This window comes from Natrix helvetica, assembly GCF_964273705.1.
Source record: "Natrix helvetica genome assembly, chromosome: 7".
NCBI classification, from domain to species: Eukaryota; Metazoa; Chordata; class Lepidosauria; order Squamata; family Natricidae; genus Natrix; species Natrix helvetica.
Genome location: NC_138558.1, coordinates 38,688,506 through 38,705,665, shown reverse-complemented (window position 1 = coordinate 38,705,665; position 17,160 = coordinate 38,688,506). Strand labels below are relative to the sequence as shown.

Sequence of the window (17,160 nt, the reverse complement as noted above, 5' to 3'; positions counted from 1 at the left end):
ACAGTTTAAATGCCTTTGTTTTTCTTAAAATGGCAGATCTTATACTGCTTTTAATATTTTGCTTCACCTGCCAAGTGCTGTGCAATGATTTAATTGGTTTTTTTTTGTCTGTCATGGTTTGCTTAACCATAGCTTGTTAAATAAGCGGGAATGAATTAATGGCCTAAATCAGTTTTTCCAAATATTTTTTCTGTGGTGGCATCCAAAAAGCTCCTCTTAGAATTGGGCAGCTTTCTTTAAAAGTCCATATCGGTGAAAGAGTAGCAAAATATTTCTATGTTAACTGTCTTGTGCTCATGAAAAAGCAACTCTCATGGTTTTTAAAAGCTAATAAAATTTATAAAAGTTTACACAGACCTTTTCAATTATTTTAAGTTAAAAGATAATAAATACACAGTAGTTAAAATGGCTCTTAGTAACAAAAATTGTGGTGTTGATTGTTCGGTTCCTTACAAATACTGCCATTTGGGATGCTTCTGAAAATAATTAGGACACATTTCATATATAATACAGTATTTCATTAGTAATTTAATGTTAATATAGGGATAATTTTATTGTTACGATTATGAACTTTTAACTTTATTCAATGTCCAAGAATTAAATTCAGTTCTTTGCTGTTTATGTGTGACACTGAAGGAATCCCACCTCCAAGAGGAGTGCTATTATATGGCCCTCCAGGTACAGGAAAAACATTGCTAGCCAGAGCAATTGCAAATGAAGTTGAAGCTCATTTCTGTACAGTTAATGCCCCAGAAATAATAAGCAAGTAAGTGCCCTTCAATGATTTATTTCAGCCTTTCTTTATCTAAATTTAAATTAGCAATGTACTGGAATATAACAAAACTCAAAAATAATAGTTATGAGTAAAATAAGAGAGTTAAGAATGGTGAAATCCAAATGAAATACAATAGAAGGGGAAATAATATAAAGTGAGCGGTCTCGATTGATAATTGCTATTAGAAAGAACAGGAAGCTCCTGTTTGTATTGCATTGTGTAAATGTGTTGTAGGTCTAAGTTTTGTGTGTATGTATTTTACATGTTTGTTAATAAAATTGAAAAATGGGAAAAAAATAAAATAAATTAGCAATGTACTTACTGTATTTAAAATACAGGGCTTCTTTGTTACCCAGATAGGATACAGCTACATATGTAAATGTAAATGAAGGACCTACGATGTATTTATATCAAGATGTTGACCCAATAATCTTATCTGTATAGGAAACAGTATGAGGGTCACACTTTTGACACTGAATCATGTTTGATTTTCTTGTAGATTTTATGGAGAAAGTGAAGCCAGGCTACGACAAATATTTTCTGAAGCCTCTTTACGGTATGCTTCTATTCTTTCAGTGAAGTTACTTCAGATGGTTTAACTTAAGGAACAGGTAATTTTTTTGCTCTAATGCTATATTTAGAGCAAATATTTTTGAGCCCTCATAAAATAGCTGCCAAGAGAGGGAGTTTGTCTCTTTAAAAATGGCTGCTGGGCTCATGAAATGTTTATTTCTTAGAAGGCAAAGTATTACAATTCCTCCCTACCAACTCTTCTATCTTTAGAACATGCTTTTTAGCACTTCCAACTTAGCTTTGTTTTTCTTTTTGGGTAGATGGAGTTTCTTCTAAAGAAAGCACTGACTTATAGTCACCAAAAAATGAACATGCAGTTTAGTCCAGAAGCATTCTAATGATGCCAAAGGCTTTAATTTGTTTTGTTGAATGCCAGATTCTCATTTACTATTTTTAATTAGAATAATATTTTTGTAAATATTAAATCATGTGAATCAACATGGCTGATGGACACCAGTAAGATATCTGTAGGCTGATTGGTGCTCATAAGGGTCATACTGTTTACCTAGGTAGGTAGGTAGGTAGGTAGGTGGGTGGGTGGGTGGGTGGGTGGGTGGATGGATAGATAGATAGATAGATAGATAGATAGATAGATAGATAGATAGATAGATAGATAGATAGATAGATAGATGACAGATAGATATAAAAATCCATACCCCAGGATAATTGTAGAAATTTATAAATGACAGTGTGCCATACTGTTTTCATAACCATTGTATTTTGGTTTGTATTTTCATTGGGGTTACATTTTGCTTTCATGTTTTGAGGAAGAATAACCTCTTCTCTCTTTATTTCTATGATGGTTAAGGAGTGTGTATTCCAAATTTTGGCCTATAGTTAGTGTTTGAATGTATGCCCTGTTTTAAGATACATTCTTATTCTCTTAAATTATTCAGTGTGATTATTGGCTGATCTTGAAAATGTTAAGCAGAGTTGGACCCAATTAGTAATTTGATGGGAGGCCACCATGATGTCACAGGCCAGGACGGGGTGTCAAACTGGCAGCCCATGGGCTGGATGTGTCACATGTAGGCCACACCCATCCCAGCTCCGTGAATGGGAAAAACATCACGAAACATCATGTGACAGTAATGTGATGTGGTGAGTTCGACACCCGTGGGCTAGTAGATGAAGTTGGAAAAAATACCCTAGAAAAAGGCAATAATGGTTTGAAAAGTAGGACATGACCGTATAGTCTGTAGACATTGAGTTTAATTTGAGGATGTCTTTACTTTTTCATCTTATATGCATATTTATTCTAGTGTGCATATTGTAAGAGGTATGCTGTTATTTTGTTTTAATTGTATATTCCAAGGAACATGTTATTTCTCATTTTTATTAAGACGACCATCCATTATATTTATTGATGAAATTGATGCGCTCTGTCCAAAGAGAGAAGAATCCCACAACGAAGTTGAAAAAAGAATTGTAGCTTCATTGTTAACATTGATGGATGGCATTGGATCAGTAAGTCTCTTTGTCTCTTTGCTCATCTCTTCTGCGACTCTGGAGCACATTTGGTAATGTATACTAGGTGTTTTGCTCAAGAATGTTTTGGGGCAAAATTTATTTGTCAGTGAAGATTCCAGATGATGAAATAGAAGCTTACATTGCATAGCCGTATAGATGTGCCTCCTACGTTGTTCCCTCTATAGGAAAGTGTCGTGATGGAGCTATATTGTTAGGTCACACCTGTCAAACTGGTGGCCCGCAGGCTGGATGTGTCACTTATAGGCCACACCCACCCCAGCTTTGCAAAGGCAAAAAACGTCATCATGATGTCACATGACACAATTGAGTTTGATACTCATGGCTTAGTTGGTAGAGTCCAGAACTAGTTAATTATGTGAAGACACTGCAGTGCTGCATGATTGGAAATTGTGCCATAGTGAATGGTATATCTTATTAAAATCTTAAAGTTACTTAGATCCTCAGTTCAAGCCAGAAGGTAGCTTTCCCTTTAAAGGGAACAAAGGGCACTTTTAGTTGTTTTAAGCATCTGCAATACTTTGCATCTGAAACCAATGGCTGTTTTGGAAAGGCCATGGGTACACATCCTGTTGCATTAAAAAAAAAAGATATGATCTGCTGGTAGCCATGAGATTTTCATGAGTTAGGTAAATTGTGATGCCTTACCCATACCAAAACATCTTGTCACACCATGATGAGGTCAAATCTTTAGCTGAAAGATATATTTTCCCAGGATGATGTGACTTTGTGATGATCTCAGAGCACTTTTTTGGCTTCTGATCCAAAATGCTGCATTGCCCTGATTGTTTTTATCAGTGGCAAATAAGGATAAGCGAGTAGAGAGTTTTTCTAGAATTATGTAAAATCTGTGTTAATAAATTATTTGAGCCTGGTTTAATAAATATTTGTATAATTCTTTAGAAAGCGAGATCATTGTTTTTCAATAAGCTTAGTGGTACCTTGGGAGGAACCAAATCTCTATGTGTTATCTTGGATTGTGAACTTAATGAGAAGTCATTTCCACAACTTACAGTAAACCTGTTTTCAATAAAACTGTTTTGTCATTTAGGAAGACAATGAAGGGCAGCTCTTGGTTCTTGGAGCTACCAATCGCCCTCATGCACTAGATTCAGCCCTGCGCAGACCGGGACGTTTTGATAAAGAGATAGAAATTGGAGTTCCCAATTCTCAAGATCGACTAGACATCTTAAGGAAGCTTCTCACTAAGACTCCTCACTCATTGTCAACAACAGATTTAGCTCAACTGGCAGACAGTGCCCATGGATATGTAGGAGCTGACCTAGCAGCACTGTGCAAGGAAGCAGGTAAGCTAAGTGTGCTTCCCACTGAACATCAGTGTTATTGAGATACTTTAGCATTTAGATATTATTTACTTACAATAAATCATTATCTGTATATATGTACTAAGCAGTGGTGGGTTCCGGATCCCGTTCCAACCGGTACGGTTGGAACGGCCTGGTGTCGTACACATGGATGCGCCCATGGACTGGAGACTAAAACATATGAAGAACGGTTGCAGGAACTGGGTATGTCTAGCTTAAGAGAAAGAAGGACTAGGGGAGACATGATAGCAGTGTTCCAATATCTCAGGGGTTGCCACAAAGAAGAGGGAGTCAAACTATTCTCCAAGGCACCTGAGGGTAGAACAAGAAGCAATGGGTGGAAACTAATCAAGGAGAGAAGCAACTTAGAACTGAGGAGAAATTTCCTGACAGTTAGAACAATTAATCAGTGGAACAGCTTGCCTCCAGAAGTTGTGAATGCCCCAACACTGGAAGTCTTTAAGAAGATGTTGGATAGCCATCTGTCTGAAACGGTATAGGGTTCCCTGCCTAGGCAGGGGGTTGGACTACAAGACCTCCAAGGTCCCTTCCAACTCTACTATTGTATTGCATTGTATTTAGTGGGACTATGCTCAGGATTTAGCTTGTTCTCTATTGTATATAAAGTGAACAAAATAATGTTTAAAATAGAAATGCATTAAATAATGTCATATAATAGCATACATTCGCTTTTTTAAAAATATACATGAAGATCAGTTAAAAATTTGGATGTGAATTAAATAAATTGCTAATAAATACAATTTCTTCAGCTTTGGAAGGTGACCTCTAGTGGTAAGAGGTAAGATTTCATGCAAATATGTTTAAAACTGTTTCTCATGTAAAACTTAAAAGGAATCTCTGAAAACCCTACATCGAAGTTGAGTATTTTTAAAAAGTAGGAAAATTTGAGATGATTATAAGATCTGAAAACACATGGATGCTATACACTGCAAAATAGTAAATCATTAGTAAAACTGACACTAGGTAAATTCTTTAAGGATAGTTTTATGTAATGTATTCTCACATGCATCATACTCCCAAGCAATAAAATTTGCACAACCTTGCATATAATTGTGCCTCTTGCCAATATATAGAAGAAGTGGACTGTTTTAAGTATGACATAGTACTTGCATATTTTGCCGCAGCGAAAAGTTAATACTTGCACAACTTTTGATAAAAAAAATTATATTCTAATTATTAGAATTTTTTAATGCATTGTTTCATTTTATTTCACATGATTTGCAGCTGTGAATAGTTTTTAAATCAAGAATAATAATCCAACTGACAACTGCACTGAAAATAAAGCAAACATGTGATAGTGCTTTTTGGAGGAAACAACTTTTTATGCAATGGGTTTCATTTCTTTGAAATGAATTTAATATTGTTGTCTGCTTCCTGTGCCTTGGCACAATATCGTTAGGCCAATAGGCATGTTTCAGCAAATACCGGTACTAAGCATTCAGAAAACCTGACAATTCCACATTCCTCCTTCTAATAGTTTACCCAGTTGAACTTGCGATGTACAGATTGCGAAGGACCAAATTCTTATACTTGTATAAACAGGAACAACTTTATATAACTTTTGTAATTAATGTACAAACTTAAATAATATAATAAAGATCCCTTTCCATCAAAAGTAGTAAATGTATTGAGGTTTATCTAATAAACCTCATTACATTTCCAAATATATCTTCATGGAGTCACATATTATGTGTCTCCTAATTGGTGGGACCTGGGCAACAGTATGTTAGTTTTCAAGGTTGTCTCCAATAGAGATTCTTTAACTTAAGGTGAGCAACTTTTTTACAATGAAAAGGAGGACAAAACACGTTCTATTGTCCAAAATGCTAAGTTGACCAACTTTTTTACAATGAAAAGGAGGACAAATAAATTGGAAAAAATATATCGTAAATAAAAGAAATATTTTATTCATTGCAACAATAATACACTAAAATATGATATATGCATAATAAAAACATTTGCAACATTTTATATTGTAATTATGCTTACATACCTGTTAATTATTATTTAAATGAGTACTTTTCCATTGAATTAATATTTGTTGTCAATGTATTATCTTCTAACAATATATTGGAAATATCTGAATAAGAAATATCCTTCATATTGAATTTTACAGCAAGTGCTGCAGCTAGAATATCAACATTCAATCTCGATTTCTCACTTGTCGAAAAATCATTGCCAATTGAAAAAAACTCTTTCAACTGCTGCATTAGTTCCAGGGCAGCACAACGTAAATTGAACAAGTATAAATAAATGTTCACATGGAATATGTTCATTTTTGAAATGGCTGAAAATATCCACCCATCTTTTATCAATTTCAACATGTTGATTTTCCCATTGTATTAATTTTTCAGAATTTAAATATACATTCAGTCTTCTAATTTCTTCAAAGAGACAATTGTCATCTATTTTAATGTCTAGCATTTCTTTAGATAAAAATTCAACGCAAGATTCAATATCTGTTCAATATACTTGTGATGAAGTAAAAAAAACACTATTAAAAACTGTTTAATAAAATACGTCACATAACGCGCAACAGATTAGCCTTCAAATATCAAAAAGGAGGACATGTAGGAGGACACTTTTTGAGGGAGGACGGAACTTACAAAAGAAGGACTGTCCTCCCTAAAGGAGGATGGTTGGTCACCTTATTTAACTTGCAGAAAATAGTGTGAGCATTCATGGTGTAAAATTGGGATTTGATTGAACATCTAGCATATTAGTCCAGTTGTGCTCAAATTGTTAAGTATTGTAGAATTAATGATGATAAGCTGGTCTATTCTTTTTTTACAGTACTAAAGCCATATATTGGAAATGGAGATCAATATTTACGACCATTTTTATTGAAGATTGACACTTGGAATGAAAGAGATATATGTGATAAAAAGTATAAATTAAATGAATTGAAAGAAATTTATACATGTTGTATGTTTGTGGAATTTGAGAAAATAATAATAATAATAATAATAATAATAATAATAATAATAATAATAATAATAATAATAATAATAATAATAATAATAATAATAATAATAATAATAATAATAATAATAATAATAATAATAATAATAATACCGTGTTTCCCCGAAAATAAGACAGGGGCTTATTTTCTTTTGCCCCACGAAATATGGCATTGGGTTTATTATAGGGGAGGGCTTATTATTTTCTGGGGCAGGCGAGAAGTGAAGCGCGCCTTTTACCTTTCCAGCTCCGTCGCGTTCCTCGCCATTGTGCTCAGGGAAGCGGCTGGTTAAAAAAAAAAAACCTCCTCCCGAGTTCAATCAAACTTCTTGAACTCGCGAGAGGTTTTTTTTTTTTTACCAGGGCTTCCCTGGACACAATGGCGAGGACTGCGACGGACCTGGAAAGGTAAAAGGCGCGCCTCGAGGCCCAACACCGCCCACCTTGCCCCAATGGTAAAGGCAGCCTGCCTGGTTCCCCTTCCCTGCCGCCCCTTTAGGGTGGGGGGGCGGAGAAGCGAAGCGCGCCTCTTACCTCGCTGCGTTCCTCGCCCATTCGTCCAGTGAAGTCCCTTGTAAAAAAAAAACCTCATGAGTTCAACTACGGAAGTTTTTTTTTATTACAAGGGGCTTTAATGGGCGAAAGGGCGAGGAACCCGAAGGAGGTGTCAGTCTCTGGTATCTCTAGGATATGCGTCTGTCTTCTTCCCCCCCGCCCCCCTCGCTAAAGGGACATTGATGAAGGGAAGAAGCCAGGCAGCCGTTACCATTGGTGGGGTGGGAGCTAGCAGGACAGCAACGCGCCTCGCACCCCATTCCCTCCCGAGCAAAAAGAACAACTCCCACTAAGCCCCAATGATAACGGCTGCCTGGCTGCTTCCCTTCCCCAACATCCCTTTAGGGAGGGGGTAGCAGTGGTTGGGGGGGGGGGAAGCGACGCGTATCTTAGTGCTACCAGAGATTGACAGCTCCGCTGCGTTCCTTGCCGTTTCGTCCAGGGAAGCCCCATGTAAAAAAAAACCCCATGAATTCAACTAGCGAGGTTTTTTTTAACAAGGGGCTTCAATGGGCAAAGAACGCAGCGGAGCTGTCAATCTCCGGTAGCTCTAGGACACGCGCCTGGCGGCTCCCCCCACCCCCTCTACATTGGTAAACGTTGCTACAAATGAGACTCCAAACAAATGATAGAATGGGGGGGGGGAACGAAGGCAGAGGACAGAGAATGAAACAGAAAAGGAAGAGAAGGGGGGAGGGAAGGAAGGGAAAGGAAGGCAAAGGACAGAGAAAGAAACAGGAAAGGAAGTGAATGGTGGAAGGGAAAGGAAGGCAAAGGACAGAGAAAGAAACAGGAAAGGAAGAGAAGGGGGGGAAGGAAAGGAAGGCAAAGGACAGAGAAAGAAACAGGAAAGGAAGAGAAGGGGGGAGGGAAGGAAGGGAAAGGAAGGCAAAGGACAGAGAAAGAAACATTCTCCCCCCCTTCTCTTCCTTTCCTGTTTCTTTCTCTACCCTTTGCCTTCCTTCCCCCCATTCACTTCCTTTGCTCTTTCTTTCTCTGTCCTTCCCCTTCCTTCCCCTTTCTTCCCCCCCCATTCTCTCCCTTTCCTGTTTCATTCTCTGTCCTTTGCCTTCCTTTCCCCCCCTTCTCTTCCTTTCCTGTTTCTTTCTCTGTCCTTTGCCTTCCTTTCCCCCCCTTCTCTTCCTTTCCTGTTTCTTTCTCTGTCCTTTGCCTTCCTTTCCCCCCCTTCTCTTCCTTTCCTGTTTCTTTCTCTGTCCTTTGCCTTCCTTTCCCCCCTTCTCTTCCTTTCCTGTTTCTTTCTCTGTCCTTTGCCTTCCTTTCCTTCCCCCCCTTCTCTTCCTTTCCTGTTTCTTTCTCTACCCTTTGCCTTCCTTCCCCCCATTCACTTCCTTTGCTCTTTCTTTCTCTGTCCTTTCCCTTCCTTCCCCTTTCTTCCCCCCCCCATTCTCTCCCTTTCCTGTTTCATTCTCTGTCCTTTGCCTTCCTTTCCCTTCCACCATTCACTTCCTTTCCTGTTTCTTTCTCTGTCCTTTGCCTTCCTTTCCCTTCCCTCCCTCCCCCCTTCTCTTCCTTTTCTGTTTCATTCTCTGTCCTCTGCCTTCGTTCCCCCCCCCATTCTATCATTTGTTTGGAGTCTCATTTGTAGCAACGTTTACCAATGTAGAGGGGGTGGGGGGAGCCGCCAGGCGCGTGTCCTAGAGCTACCGGAGATTGACAGCTCCGCTGCGTTCTTTGCCCATTGAAGCCCCTTGTTAAAAAAAACCTCGCTAATTGAATTCATGGTTTTTTTTTTTTTACATGGGGCTTCCCTGGATGAAACGGCAAGGAACGCAGCGGAGCTGTCAATCTCTGGTAGCACTAAGATACGTGTCGCTTCCCCCCCCCCACTGCTACCCCCTCCCTAAAGGGATGTTGGGGAAGGGAAGCAGCCAGGCAGCCGTTATCATTGGGGCTTGGTGGGAGTTGTTCTTTTTGCTCGGGAGGGAATGGGGTGCGAGAGGGATAAGGTGGGGGAGGGGGGGATCGCATTGCTGGACTCTTTTTGCAGCGGACACTTTTTTTAATGGGACGGAATGGGGCGCGAAGCACTTTGCTTCGCCTGCTGCTCCTTTTGCGCTGGGCTCTTTGCAAGGGAGGGAACAGGGTTTTTTTGAAGTGCATTGCTGCCGCGGGATCGGGACAGAACAGGGTTTTTTTGAAACGTATTGCTAGCCTACCGCTCTTTTTGCGGTTGGCCCTCTTTTTGCCCGGCAAACTGTACCCGTAGGTACGGCAAGGGCTGTGGGGTGCGTGGGGCATGCCCCCCCTCTTCCCACTCCGGTTTTGGGGGGGCTTATTTTGGGGGGAGGGGCTTATTTTGGCGCATGCTCTGAAAAACCCGATTGGGTTTATTAGCAGGGCGTGGCTTATTTTCGGGGAAACACGGTAGTAATAATAGTAATAATAGTAATAATAGTAATAATAGTAATAATAGTAATAATAGTAATAATAGTAATAATAGTAATAATAGTAATAATAGTAATAATAGTAATAATAGTAATAATAGTAATAATAGTAATAATAGTAATAATAATAAAATTTATTTCTTAGCCGCACCCTCTCCCGAAGGACTCGGGGCGGCGTACAGTAAAAAACACATAAAATACAATATGGACAATACACACACAAAATAAACAAATACGTGTACATGGAGGAGGTAGGCAGATGAATGAAGACAATTAAAAACACAATTTAAAATCCCCTAATAAATTCCAAAAACCACAAAATTAAAATTAAAAACCCGTCAGGAGCAGAGTGAACGAACTATGGTTGAGCCAGGCCAGCTACTTGGAATAGGTGGGTCTTGAGCTTTATCCGGAAGGCGCGGAGGTCAGAGGTGGTCCTAATATCCGGGGGAAGGTCATTCCACAGGGCTGGGCCCGCTACAGAGAAGGCCCTTATGAAGTAGAAAAATAAAATTATAAATTTACAAAGGAAAAGGTTGAACAGTATGCCAGAAGTTATGAATTGGTGTTACAGAAAATGTGCAATATTCTGAATTAATGTGACCTGCAGAGAAAAGATATAGTGTTATGTGGCATGAATTGTGTGGGAATGAAAGGAAAGAGATCCAAGAATGAATCAGAATGGTAACTATTTGGAATGAATTTGTTTAGAAAAATATCTTCTTGTTTCAAGAAGTGATTTAAACGTATGACTGTTCATGCATACAAATGAAAAAATAATGAGACAAAGAGCAAGTTGAGTTGATTGTTTATGGTAAAGATGAGATAATTAATGAAAGATGTAAAGGTGATGAGAGGTTCCACCTACTGAGATAGGACCTTATTTGGTGTTGATCATCAGAAATAAATGGATGTGAAAGAAAAAGTAACAAATGAAAGAAACAAATGAGACTGACTTCATAAAGAGAGGTACTAGTTCTATATGAACAAATATATTAGAAGATTAGGTAATCTCCAAACAGAATGGATGCAGCGAAATGAAAAAAAATTACATTAGAGAATACCAAAAAAGTATGTGGAGTTACATTGATGAAAAATTTGAAAAAAGTGCTTGGTTAAATGACAATAGAATGAGAAAAAACATCACATAGAACGATACAAAAAAAAAAAAAGGAAAAACCATGTTGTACAGTGCATGTATAGAGAAAAATAAAGTTGAAAACTATCCAGTCAAAGAGAGCCTGGTTGGTTAAAAAAAAGCAGAGAAGTGGAGAGAAATTATGATCAAAATATTTACGATTTGGGTAGAGTCTAATGCAAGGAAGAATGCTTATTGAATGTATCAAAAATCACTGTATGAGAGTCTGCTTTTGTTCATTTTGTTATAAGGAAGCAAAAGTAGAGTATGTTACAAAATGAATTCAGGGGAAAGAAGTGTCTGTGATATAACAAGAAAAAATGGGGCATAGGTCCATGATGGTGAACCTATGGCACGCTTGCCAGAGGTGACAAGCAGAGCCCTCTCTATGGGCATGCGCGCCATTGCCAGCTGCTCTTCTGGTTTACAGCACGTGCATGCAGACTGGCCAGCTGGTCTTTGCATGCGCCAGAGTGCTGGAAACCCGAAGACTAGCTGGCTGGTGGACATTGCGCGCATGCACCCCGGCCAACTGGTTTTGGGGTTTCTGCCGCTCCAACGCGTGCACATGTGTTCCAGTTTGGGCACGCGGTGCTGAAAAGGTTCGCCATCACTGGTCTAGATAATTGGATAATGAATGAAATACTGAATGCAGAAGTAAGTGAACAGTACAAAATAACACCTTTATTTAGAATTGATTTGATAGTGAGGACAGGATATACATTTAATAAATATTATTACTACTTTAAACCATCATAAATATGAGTCAGTTGCCAAGCATCTGAGTTTTGAGCACGTGACTGTGGAGATGCTGAAGCTGTCATAAGTGTGAAAAACTGTCATAAGTCACTTTTTTCAGTGCCGTTTTAACTTTGAACAGTCACTAAATGAACTGTTGTAAGTTGAGGACACGCTGTAAGCATGTAAAACAGTGCTACAAATTTAATAGTATTCAAACTAATAACTAGACTTTGAATGCTAGCTAGGAATAGTGGTGGTACATCCCGTATTTTTCGGAGTATAAGACGCACCTTTTTCTCTCAAAAAAGAGGGTGAAAATCTGGGTGTGTCTTATACACGGAATACAGCATTTTTGGCCTATCGAAACCCCGCCCCATTTGAAAAAATGGATGTGTAGAGGGTTTGGGAGGCTTGCAAAGTGCTCCTGAAGGCTGGGGAGGGCAAAAAAAGACAGCAAAAAACAGGTTGTTTTTGCCCCCCCCAGCCCCCAGCCCCCAGGAGTCCTCTACAAGCCTCCCAAAGCTCTGTGTGCCTTTTTTTGTGTGTGTGCCAAAAATGAGGCCTGCAGGGGGTTTGAGAGGCCTGTAGAGTGCTAAATCTTTTTTTTTTTAACTTTACCTCTTCAAAATCATGGTACGTACTCTGGTACTTCTTATACTCTGAAAAATATGGTAATTTTATGCTTTCTAATTGTTCATTGAATACTAAGTTTTCCTGTAAACACATATTCTTGAAAACAAAGCATTTTAATTAAGTCAAATGCTGAGTCGAGTTCAAAATTATATATATATATATATATATATATATATATATATATATATATATATATATATATATATATATATATATATATATATATATATGCTGGTTTTGTTGTATTCGGGTCTTTTCCCATGTAAGGTTCTCAACCTTACACGGGAAAAGACCCGAATACAACAAAACCAGCATACCTACACCCGTGAAAATCTACGAAAACAAATATATATATATATGTTTGTGTTACAACCCCTGGTATGACCTAATATGGGAGGGAGCTCACTCCTCCCTCTTTCTGTCCTTTCGGCTCATCACAGAAAACCATCCAGGCAGAAACCCATATTTTTATATATCCCTTTTTTATATATCCCTATATATCCCTTTATATATCCCATTTTTTTTATATATCCCATTTTTATATATCCCTATATATCCCTTTATTTATTTATCAGTACAAATACAACATATGTGTATGTATGTATGTATGTATGTATGTATGTATGTATGTATGTATGTATATATATATATATATATATACACACAACAATCAACTTTGATTAACTCTTATAAGCTATGTGGAGTTTTTATATGATGGGTATATTTCATTTAGATGCTTGATTCATAAATATTTTACAATTCTTTGCTTTTATTAGGATTTTGGAAAAGTTAACCACAGTAGTTAATGGGAAGGGAACATGATTATCTACTAAGGAGTTGGCAAAAAGTGCTGCCTGATATATAGGCATGTTCTTCAAGCTGTCTTTCAGTACATGAGTAAAAGCTGGGTCTTCTCCAAAATGTGCTCTGGCAAACTGTTTTTTAAACTTCCTTTGTTTTGGACATATGTCTGCTATTTTTGGAATGCAGCTTTAATCAAAGGGTGAGGTCATTGTTCAGGATTTGCTCTATCTTACAGCTAGAACACAGTTCTCACATATACAAACACATTATCAAGTTCTTCCTCCTTCTAATTTTATGAAAATGAAGATATATTTCTGTGTTTGGTAAAGTACTGACTAGATTCATTCCTGGAAATAACATAACCACTGATTAAGGTCAAGGTCAGCGGGGGCAGCAGAAATAAATGATGCTAACAAGAGGAAACAGGAAGGATTAAGGTTTTGGCTTCAATCTGTCTTTTATTACTGGGTTTGCTTTTTTTGTAAAACATTGCTTCTTTTAAATGCTGAACTACATAATGGTTTGGACAAATGTGTACTTTAAATAATTTAGATTTTGTTTTGAACAGTTCTAACCATCTCAGTTTTTTAACTGCTTTATTGCCTACATGGTTTTCCCAGTTGCAATGTATGGCTGTGAAAGTTGGACCATAAGAAAGGCTGAGCACCAAAGAATTGAGGCCTTTGAACTCCTGCGAGTCCCTTGGACTGCAAGGCGATCAAACCGGTCAGTCCTAGAGGAGATCAACCCTGACTGCTCTTTAGAAGATCAGATCCTGAAGATGAAACTCAAATACTTTGGCCACCTAATGAGAAGGAAGGACTCACTGGAGAAGAGCCTAATGCTAGGAAAGATTGAGGGTAAAAGAAGGAGGGGACGACAGAGAATGAGGTGGCTGAATGGAGTCACCAAAGCAGTCGGTGTGAGCTTAAATGGACTTCAGAGGATGGTAGAGGACAGGAAGGCCTGGAGGAACATTGTCCATGGAGTCGCGATGGATCGGACACAACTTTGCAACTAACAACAATATTGCCCACGTGGAGAATAGTAGTGTGTTCTGACCCCCCTCTTCACACCTGTGAATAAACCAGAACACAGATTTGGCTGTTTGCCACTGTTTAATTACTGAGATAACGAATCCTTTGGCTGAAGGCCCAGACAACTCACGTTCAATAGAGCAACCCAGATAATTCGAATGAAGCAATGCAGATAGTCCAAATGAGCAGACACGGCTAAAATACATAGATTTTCTTTACTAGTTTGAACGGTTGTTTCCTGCAAATGTCCCCTCCCAACGCCTCACCTATAATCCCTCTTGGGAGGGGCCAATCGATAACCACCTGTGCTTAATCATCTTCTGTGAGTCTGCCTACGGAGTTGCTGCTTCCGTTTCTCAGCCCTTCTCAATCTAGCATCAGGGACAAACTGCCTTTGATCCTCCCCACTGCTCCATGCCTCAGGCACTTCCTGGTGGCCAGCCAGCCTTTCTGGTCCCTGCTCTGAGTCTGAACCTGCACAGGGTCCTCCACATCGTCCAGGGCAGACTCATATGGTTCCTCGCTATCCGAGTCCATCAGCAGCTCAACCAGATCCTGCTCGGCCACAACAGTAGTGCATAGAAAGATGCAGCTTTTTCCACCTTTCTCAAATACTGCACTTGTTGTAAAACTAAGCTGATTGAGGAATCCCCAAAACAAAGTGGAGTAAAGATCTACTATACCCTCTTTTCTCATCCTAGAATAACCTTCCAATATAGCAGAGTACCCAAGATCTTAAGGAAGGAGTAGGTACAGGTGCCCCAGAGGAGTGGGGAAGAAAGATCTAATTAGTTTGGATGCAGCTTGGAAACAAGGGGAAGGCATGCTCTATTCTGCTCGAACAATTACTGAATGGTCCTATTTCTTTATTTTTTTTAATTGGCTGAGAGCAAACTGATTTATAAAAAAACAGACATATTGTATAATAGCAAATAAGATATTACATGTTGCCTTTTACATATCAGATTTCATCAATAACTACTTTTTGGATTAGAAATGGTTAAAGATATGTTTTCTTTGAACAATGCATGAAATAAGTGGGTTTCCCCCCCCATTGAATATAACACTAACCATTTTAAATTGGTAACTTTGACTTATTTTAATATGCTACTTTTATCACAAAAATATTGTGCAACCCTGATCACCACCAGGTCTCTAGTACTTGCAGATTATGCTATAATAATTTAGTGTGAAAATGACACATTATTTTATTTGGGAGTTGTAGAACCTTTTTCTTCATTGTCCAAAGCGGTTTCCTAAAGATTAATTTGGTGGGTTAGTCCAAATAATTTGGTGAATTGGATAAGTCTAAAGAAGACAGAGAACTGTCATCCTCCCCCCCCCCGCTCTTTTTGGATACCTTTTTCTCCCAATTAGGCTTATGGAAGAAGATGGATAACCGTGATCAGAAATTTAAAACCTTTTCTTATGAAAGGCTTGAAAATAGTCTCAAGGATGTTTACTTGGAATGATGGTAGACTTTTTGTAAATAATTACTAGTTTAAGCCACAAGCTTGTCATTGTTTACAAGTGTACTTTCAGAGTACCAACGAGCCTCAACATAGTCTGTACTTAAAAGTTAAAGATTTTGTGACATTTCTGGCGTAATTCAATGTATGACAACTTTAGTTATCTTGGAAAGGGGAACTGGTGGTGGAAGAAGCTGGGTCATGGAAGGTGCAGTTCAATAGTATCTGGAGTACAGTAGGTTGACTATCGCTACTATAAATGCTAAAGCATTCATTTGTTTATGCTTGATGAATCCTAATTAAGAGAAATCTCTTACTTTCTCATATTTTTCATTTACTACATTCAATTCAATTTTTATTACTGTCACGGATCAGCACAGCATTTACTACTTATGTATTGTTGAATATCTGTGATATGTAATAAGAAATCCATACATTATTTTGCATACAGGAATGCATGCTTTGCGGCGAATACTTCGTAAGAAAGAGGATCTCCTGGATGATGACGTGTCTGTATCTGTAATTATTAATCACAGTGATTTCCTGCAGGCAATGAATGATGTCAGGCCCAGTGCCATGAGAGAGGTGACAATTGATGTACCCAAAGTAAGATTTCTCTATTCAATATTTTACGATGATTATTTGGAGGTTGGCGAATAAGAAAAGAGTCATGCTTAAAGGCAGTCATCTGATCACAGAAGTAGATAAAGCGGTCTTTAAGTCTTTCCTCTCCATATCTTGGGAATATATTGGAACTGTAACTCCTTTAATTCCTAGTTCTGCTGTCTGGATATTCTAGAATGTTGACATTCCAACATAGCTGGAGATCAAGATGGCTTGCCTAAGAAAACATCATGATGAAAAATAGTGAGGGGCCCAAGTGAATAATCAGTATTAACCTTGTATATTTTCCAACATCATAAGTTTCTCACAAGGGTGGAAATATAGCACATTGTTGTACATTGATATCATTCTCTATTTTTCTAGAATGTGTAGGGACAGACTATTTTAAGACAGGCATATGGGTAGAATAGAAAAATATCCACACATGGAAACAAAAACTATTGCATCGGCAAAGTCTTTCAATACATGATGAATGAATTTCATGAACACAGGTTAGTTAAAGAAAAATCTTTATAGTAGATAATAATGTAGCCATGCAAATGATTGACCATTGTCAACGAGAGAGTGCAAATGACTGTTATACTTGTGGTAGTTTATATTTATGATGTTTT

At 38.2% G+C, this 17,160-nt stretch overlaps 1 protein-coding gene across 3 annotated transcripts in view; it reads left to right on the top strand.

Moving 5' to 3' along the window:
• AFG2A (AFG2 AAA ATPase homolog A) overlaps nt 1–17,160 on the top strand; it is a 142,328-nt gene that overhangs the window by 12,438 nt on the left and 112,730 nt on the right. For all 3 annotated transcript variants that reach the window (XM_081959352.1, XM_081959351.1, XM_081959353.1), the window contains exons 6-10: nt 637–766; nt 1,275–1,331; nt 2,692–2,815; nt 3,888–4,143; nt 16,377–16,531. In XM_081959352.1, coding sequence (XP_081815478.1) covers nt 637–766; nt 1,275–1,331; nt 2,692–2,815; nt 3,888–4,143; nt 16,377–16,531 — 722 coding nt within the window. The remainder of the gene's footprint in view (nt 1–636; nt 767–1,274; nt 1,332–2,691; nt 2,816–3,887; nt 4,144–16,376; nt 16,532–17,160) is intronic.